This window comes from Myotis lucifugus, unplaced genomic scaffold (genome assembly GCF_000147115.1).
Source record: "Myotis lucifugus unplaced genomic scaffold, Myoluc2.0 scaffold_3412, whole genome shotgun sequence".
NCBI classification, from domain to species: Eukaryota; Metazoa; Chordata; class Mammalia; order Chiroptera; family Vespertilionidae; genus Myotis; species Myotis lucifugus.
In genome coordinates, this window is record NW_005874460.1 from 6,799 (window position 1) to 14,680 (window position 7,882).

General features: G+C 53.3%; 1 protein-coding gene across 2 annotated transcripts in view; it reads left to right on the plus strand.

Annotated features, from left to right (window-relative positions):
* Nucleotides 1–7,882, plus strand: part of LOC102419698 (probable threonine--tRNA ligase 2, cytoplasmic) — a 14,381-nt gene that overhangs the window by 5,633 nt on the left and 866 nt on the right. For both annotated transcript variants that reach the window (XM_023749173.1, XM_006108758.3), the window contains exons 8-14: nucleotides 284–430; nucleotides 1,060–1,158; nucleotides 4,605–4,771; nucleotides 5,529–5,691; nucleotides 6,148–6,285; nucleotides 7,037–7,114; nucleotides 7,200–7,300. In XM_023749173.1, coding sequence (XP_023604941.1) covers nucleotides 284–430; nucleotides 1,060–1,158; nucleotides 4,605–4,771; nucleotides 5,529–5,691; nucleotides 6,148–6,285; nucleotides 7,037–7,114; nucleotides 7,200–7,300 — 893 coding nt within the window. The remainder of the gene's footprint in view (nucleotides 1–283; nucleotides 431–1,059; nucleotides 1,159–4,604; nucleotides 4,772–5,528; nucleotides 5,692–6,147; nucleotides 6,286–7,036; nucleotides 7,115–7,199; nucleotides 7,301–7,882) is intronic.

Consider the following 7,882-nt stretch of genomic DNA (forward strand, 5'->3'; position numbering starts at 1 on the left):
ACTCGGCCATATGCCCTGACCAGGAATTGAACCGTGACCTCCTGGTTCATGGGTTGATGCTCAACCACTGAGCCACCCCGGCCGGGCTCTTTATGTAATGTACTGATGGATTTGGACTGGGAAGGTTTAGTTAGAACCAACTTCAGAGTCTTTCCAGCGCTACAAAAGGTCACCGTCATGTAAGCTGTGTTGATGCTGTATTGGAAAGCTGTGCGTATGTAAGACAGATTTTATTTATAACCGAATGTTAGCTACGCTCACCAGAACGTTGTTGGATGCTTAGAATTCCTCCACCTACTGGGAGGGCAGCCCCGCCATGGAAGCGCTGCAGCGGATCTACGGGATCTCCTTCCCCGAGAGCAAGATGATGAGAGCCTGGGAGAAGGCCCAGGAGGAGGCCAAGAGCCGGGACCACAGGCGAATCGGGAAGGTGGGCCAGCGTCGCCTTCACCCCTGCGATGGCGCGTGCCTTTGTCGGCTCGCGATTCTGTCCCAAAACTAAATGGTTCCAAAAATAACATTTCTCCTCCTGTGTTCTTAAATAGCTTTTAAAAATATATTTTATTGATTTCAGAGAGGGAGAGGGAGAGAGAAACATCAGTGATGAGAGAGAATCATGGATCGGCTGCCTCCTGCATGCCCCCTACTGGGGATCGAGCCCGCAACCCGGGCACGTGCCCTCGACCGGGAATCGAACCCAGTTCATGGGTCGATGCTCAACCACTGAGCCACACGGGCCGGGCCAGCGGTGAATATTTCTGATCTTTTTGCCGTGTTTTCTCCCCATGACACCCATCCTCCAAGAGGCCAAATAAGAAAGTGGCAGTAAATAGAAGGCGAAGGAAAAGCTACTGTTCAAAGCTTAGTGAGACGATCAATACAAAGGGTCTTCCCATGTGCTGTGCAGGGCAGTGAGGAGGGAGTGTTGAGGGACTTTGGGTGCAATGGTTGGAGAATGGGAATGAGGACCGTGCACATTTCATGTCTAGCGTGTCACGTGTGCAGTGAACGTTAAGCACCCACCGTGGCATTTGACATCCAGTTACGGTTTCATTTCAGGACCAAGAGCTTTTCTTCTTCCACGACCTGAGTCCGGGCAGCTGCTTCTTCCTTCCCAGGGGCGCCTTCATCTATAACACACTGATGGATTTCATCCGCGTGAGTGACTCTCCCTTCCTCTCAGCTCCATCTGGCCTCTTACCCTGTCCTCTCGTGGTCACACGGCCCGGCCTCCCCAGGGACTTTATTTCAGTCCCAGTGAGGATTGGGAGCCTGATGCCGATTGTGCCTCCTCATGAAAACGTTGAGATGATTGGCATTTTCCTAAACTAGATGCATCCTCGGGTTTTACCCAATGCCTCCGCGGTGCCTGTAAGCTTCTAGAGCAGGTGCAGCGCGGAGGTGAGCGTCAGACGCCGTGAGGGGCTCCTCCTGGGAGAGAGCAGGGGGTCGTGCTGGCACAGGATGCTCAACCAGAAGCACTGCTGGTCACTGCGGCCCGGGGGTCACGGGGCCCCTTCGTCGTCTGGTGTGACCGGGCAGCCCCAGAGCAAGGAGGGAAAGAGTTCTGTGAGATGCTCGGTTGCAGTACACGCGCAGGTGAGAGTCCGTCCGGGACCGTGTGCTGTGGCTGCTGCTGCGGGCGACCACGTGGACTGCTGGGGTGGCGCTCCCCTTCCTGCGCTCTGTCCTTATCGTCACTAACCACCTACACGTTCCCTGACTCCGCTCCCCGAGCGCCTGTCACTGGTTCACCCTCCGCTCCCTGCCAGCACCGGGAAGCCCTGCGGCACATGCTGATGACCTGGGCGTCTCTCGGTGATTCTGTTCCCACTGGGGTCTTCTCGCCCCGGAGTGAGGGCTTCAGACGTCTTCTTGCCGTCATCCCGGCTGCGCCCCTCATCGCCGTCCTGTGCTCATGCTCTTCTCTCCTGCTGGCGCGTCTTCCTCCTCCTTGCTTCGCCCTCTCATTTGGGGAAGCACTTTCTTCAAGAACTTCCTGATGAGCCCGCCCGGCGTGGCTCCGTGGTTGAGCGTCAACCTATGAACCAGGATGTCAGGGTTCGATTCCCGGTTAGGGCGCGTGCCTGAGGTGCAGGCTCCATCCCCAGTAGGGGGCGTGCAGGAGGCGGCTGATCCATGATTCTCTCTCATCATTGATATTTCTCTCTCTCTCTCTCCCTCTCCCTTCCTCTCTGAAATCAGTAAAAATATATATTTTCTTAAAAAGAAGAACTTCCCGGGGACAGAGCACGTCGCATGTGCTGGTGGTTCTGTCTGAGGCACTAGACTCGTTTTGTCCCCTCTTCTCGCGCTGCCCCCCTGGACGCTGCCCGCGCTGGACTCGCTCACCTGGGCTGCGCGTCTTTCCTAGGGGCTGGCCCCCGTGAAGCCGTAGGAGGCGATCAGAGGGCAGGGAGGCGAGGCTTGAGGAATCACTGACTGATCAGAGGCACCAGCGGCGGCGAGGACCATCTTTGCTGGGAAAGCATCCCGGCCCCTGGCACCTGGAACTCTCCAGGCTGCGGGAGGAGCGCGGAGACGAGGCGGAGCCTCCGGGGCGGCCTTACAGGATCTCTTATCTCTCGTAGATGCGACACAGACCTGGCTGGGGGCGGCCCCAGGTCTCACTGTGTGAGGTGCAGGGTGCAGCCCTTTAGACACACAGCCCCAGGCCTCTCGTGCCAAGGTAAGGGTGCCGGGGGGAGGCCTGCGCCCGCGTCGTGGGATGGGCCTGTGGGGCAGACGCAGCCTAGGTGGATGCCGTGAACGCCCAGGTACCCTTGGCGGAAGGCAGTGGCCTGTGCATGCAGCACACACATAAAGCTGCAAAATCTGCCCGGCCAGCGTGGCTCAGTGGTTGAGCGTCGACCTATGAACCGAGAGGTCACGGTTCCTTTCCTGGTCAGGGCACATGCCCGGGTAGTGGGCTCCATCCCCAGTAGGGGGCGTGCAGGAGGCAGCCGATCCATGATTCTCTCTCATCATTGATGTTTCCTTCTCTCTCTCCTCCTCCCTTCCTCTCTCAAATCAAGAAAAAGATATTTTAAAACACACACACACACACAACGAGTGGCCTAAAGCAGGAACGTGTCCTCTGCTGACCTGGAGGCGGGAAGCGTGAAATCCAGGCGTTGGCAGAGCCGTGCTCCCTCTGAGACCCGCGGGGAACCCGTCCTCCCGGCCCTTTCCCAGCCAGGGGTGGGGTGTCAGTCACCGCTGGGCTTCCTTGGCGTGTCAGTGCCTCACTCCAGTCTCCTGCCTTCCCTTGGCATTCTCCCTGCGTGTCTTCACGTCATCTTCCTCTACGTGATTTTCATTCTCTCTCTCTCTCCCCCTCTCCTCTTCCCCCTCCTCTCTCTCTCTCCAAACCTCCTCTTCTTATGAGGACACCAGTCCCATTGGATTCAGACCCACTCCAATGACCTCCTCTGAACTTGACCCCCTCGATAAAGACTGTTTTCAAATAAGGTCGCATCCCGAGCTCCCACCTCGCTTCTTGGTGGGAGGGATACACTCCACCCGTGACTGTGGGCGACCCCCATCTTCTCCCCAGAGGACGGGGTTCTCAGCGGGCCTGTCTTTACCGGGTCGCTGGGGCCCTCCGCCGGCCGTTGTTGGATATGGAAGCGCTTGAGGCTCCTCCCTGCACCCCAGACGCAGTCCTCATCTACTGTGTGTCAGTGTCCCCAGGAATCGGGGCCCGTCATCCTGGCCAGAGAGCCAGGCGTTCTCTGCCTGTGGGTCCGTAGCATCGGGGCCCCACGTGGGCAAGGGGCAGGTCTGGTGTCGGGGTTTTGTGTGGGAAAGCATGCTGTCCTTGGCCACTGTGCACATTGCTGAGAGAGAAAGAAAATACTCTGAAAGCTTCCCGAGAGAGAAAGCCGTAGACGTGGCACTGGGTATCAGAATGGCAAGGGTATTTTCCATAGGAGACAGATCAGTGCCTTAAACATGTGGGTCCTACAGCCTGGCCGGTGTGGCTCAGTGGTTGAGCATCAACCTATGAACTAGGATGTCGCGGTTCAATTCCCAGTCAGGAGCACATGCCCGGGTTGCAGGCTTGATCCCCAGTGTGTGGCGTGCAGGAGGCAGCCGATTGATGTTTCCGTCTCATCGATGTTCCTATTCCTCTCTCCCTCTCCCTTCCTCTCTCTGTAAAAATCACTTTTTAAGAAATCTCAATAATAATAACTGTGGGTCCTAGAAGCCCCTGTCAGCTGACGCAGGCCTCCTTCAGACCCTCCCGTGTGGTTGCAGCTCTCCCAGCCGGCGGAGGCGACCCTGACCCGCCTTCCTGACCCTAAAGAACGTAGCTTTCCTCCTCTCCTTTCCCGCGGCCTTGAGATCTGTGCTTTTATAAATGCTCTCTGTGTAGTATCCAGCTCCTAAGTCACAAAGAATTAAAGCATCAAGTACTGTCGTGATAGACACACTTCACATGAAAGACAGAGAGAGTGCGTTCATCTCTCACGATCCGAAGGGACCACCCCCAGCACTGCGGGCACGCTCGTCACACGTGCACACGAGGTGACCCCGCGTCCACACGGCGTGCTCGCTGTCGGACTCTGCCTGGCCTTGACCTCTCCATGCCTTTCTCGCAGGAGGAGTATCACCGCCGGGGCTTCACGGAAGTGCTCTCTCCCAACGTGCTCAACAGCCAGCTCTGGGAGGCCTCCGGCCACTGGCAGCACTACAGCCAGAGCATGTTCACCTTCCACGTGGACAAGGACACGTTTGCCCTCAAACCCATGAACTGCCCAGGGCACTGGTGAGTATTAACCAGCAAGCAGGCCCGGCCGGTGTGGCTCAGTGGGTTGGGTGTCCTCTGTGCACCGAGAGGTCCATTCCCAGTCAGGGCACATGCCTGGATTGTGGGTTCGATCCCCAGTAGGGGGCGTGCAGGAGGCAGCCGATGGGTATTTTCACTCTCCCGTCGATGTTTCTCTCTCTCCCTCTCCCTTCCCAGCTCTCTAAAAATCAACAAACTATTCTTTTTTTAAAAAAAAATTTTTATTGATTTCAGAGAGGGAGGAAGAGATAGAAACATCAATGATGAGAGAGAATCGTGGATTGGCTGCCTCCTGCACGCACCACACTAGCGATCGAGCCCGCAACCCAGGCATGTGCCCTGACCGGGAATCGAACTGTGACCTCCTGGTTCATAGGTTGATGCTCAACCACTGAGCCATGTGGGCCACAATAAACTATTCTTTAAAAGAAAAAAAAGTGGCCTTTGAAATGAGTTGTAAATGGTAAATGGGAATTCCCTGGGTGAACGGGAACAGGAGGCAGCATTCTGGGAGAGATGCATTCTGGGAGAGATGGTAGACAGGTTCCTAGGGCGCCGGAGCGATGCAAATCCAAAGTGCGGTAACTCAGGAGAAGAAATTTCTTTAAAGCTCATGATCTAAGAACCAGAATAAAAATGGACCCGTCTTGAGGCATAATAATAACTTGTTACTATTTCACTAATCACTCAACCATCTCCCCGCTGAGTAAAAGCTGTGTTACCGTCTCTTTTCTAGTCTCATGTTTGCCCACCGCCCGCGGTCTTGGAGGGAAATGCCCATTCGATTTGCCGACTTTGGGGTTCTTCATAGAAACGAGCTGTCGGGAACCTTGAGTGGACTGACCCGGGTTCGACGCTTCCAGCAGGACGACGCCCACATCTTCTGCACCGTGGAGCAGGTGAGCGGTGCCAGGCAGCGCCCACTCCGTGGTGTCTGGTCTCACAGCATTGCTCAGTCCTTCAGAGTCGCTGTAAACCTCATAGTTCAGTCTCGTCTGTGAGGTCTCCTTCAGCCTCATGTTCTGTGATTCTCAAATTGGGGTCTCAGATCAGTAATCTCTTTAACATATATATATATATATATATATATATATATATATATATTATTTTATTTCAGAGAGGGAGAGAGAGAGAGAAACATCAATGATGAGAGAGAATCATGGATCAGCAGCCTCCTGCACACCCCCTAACAGGGACTGAGCCCGTAACCCGGGCATGTGCCCTTGACCGGAATCGAACCTGGGACCCTTCAGTCCGCAGGCCGACGCTCTATCCACTGAGCCAAACCGGTTTCAGCAATAAAAATAATTTAAAAAAAAATTTTTAATAAAACATTTCATTTGCTCTCATTTCAGATTGAAGAGGAAATCCGGGGGTGTCTGCAGTTCTTGCAGTCTGTTTACTCCACGTTCGGCTTCTCCTTTCAACTAAATCTGTCAACACGGCCGGAGAACTTCTTAGGCGAGCTCAAGTTATGGGACGAGGCTGAAAAGGTAGGTGGGACAAAGCGCTGACTCAGGGTAATGCTCCCGTGGCCGCAGTCACCTGGTGCGAAGAGAGGCGCCCTGCCGTGGGGTTGGACGTGGGAAGCTGTGGAACAAACACGCCAGCTGTAGAACGCAGTTACCCAGCTGTCCCGTCACGGTGATGACAGCAACACTGTACATGAGTCTCACACTTCACAGTTCATACCAAGGTGTGTCTACTCTTTCCAGTGCCAATCACTAATAACCACTGTCATTGTTTGTTTTTGTTTGCTTTAAATATATTTGTATTGATTTCAGAAAGGAAGGAAGAGAGAGAAAAAAATTAATGATGAGAGAGAATTATTGATCAGCTGCCTCCTGCATGCCCCCTACCGGGCATGTGCTCTTGACCGGAATTGAACCTGGGACCCATCAGTTCGCAGGCCAATGTGCTATCCATTGAGCCAAACCAGCTAAGGCTGGGTTTTTTTGTTCTTTTTGAATTTAATTTTTTTTCATATATATACATACATATATATATATATATATATATATATATATATATATTATTGATTTCAGGGAGAGGAAGGGCAAGAGAGAAACATCAATGAGGAGAGAGAATCATTGTCTGGCTGCCTCCTGCACGCCCCGTACTGGGGATCGAGCCCACAACCAGGCACGTGCCCCAACCAGGAGTCGAACCGCGACCTCCTGGTTCATAGGTCGATGTCACGCCAGCCAGGCACGTTCTCATCTTTCTCTTTTCTTTTCTTAACAGCAACTGCAGAAGAGCTTGATGGAATTTGGAAAACCATGGAAGCTGAACCCAGGAGATGGAGCATTTTATGGCCCTAAAGTAAGTGGACCCTGTGCTTCAACAAAGAGGACGGTGGAAAAGAGAAATAGAAACCGTGTCTAAGCAAACCTCACCTGCTTTGCAGATTGACATCAGCATCAAGGACGCCCTGGGCAGGTCCCATCAGTGTGCGACCATCCAGCTGGACTTCCAGCTCCCGCGGAGGTTTCACCTCACCTATGTCAGGTGAGTGGTTGGACGTGGGGAACAGTGCAGGCGACATCCTCGTCACGTGGCGCCGTGAGTGTCGAGAGCTCTTTATAGAGTCTAGGTGTAAGCCCTTGGATGTGTATGTGATTTGCTAGTATTTTCTCCTAAGCTGTCGCTTTTTTAATTGATTTCAGAGAGGAAGGGAGAGGGAGAGAAACATCCATGATGAGAGAGAATTATGGTGGATCGGCTGCCTCCTGTACGCCCCACACTGGGGAATCAAGCCCGCAACCTGGGCATGTGCCCTGATTGGGAATCAAACCATGACCTCCTGGTTCAAAGATGGATACTCAACCACTGAGCCACCCTGGCCAGGCTGTAGCTTCTTCTTCTTTTTTTAATAGTGCCTTCACTTTCCCTTTCATTTTAAGTTTTGTATTTCACTGATGTCTAAGTCATAGATTTTTTCTCTTACGGATCATGTTTTTGGCATCATGTCTGCACACTTTTTGCCTAAGCACAGGCAATGAAGATGTCCCCTACGTTTTATCTTTAAGTTTTCTAGTATTGAGTTTCACACATACGTCTAAGATCCATTTGGAGTCCAATTTTTGTCTG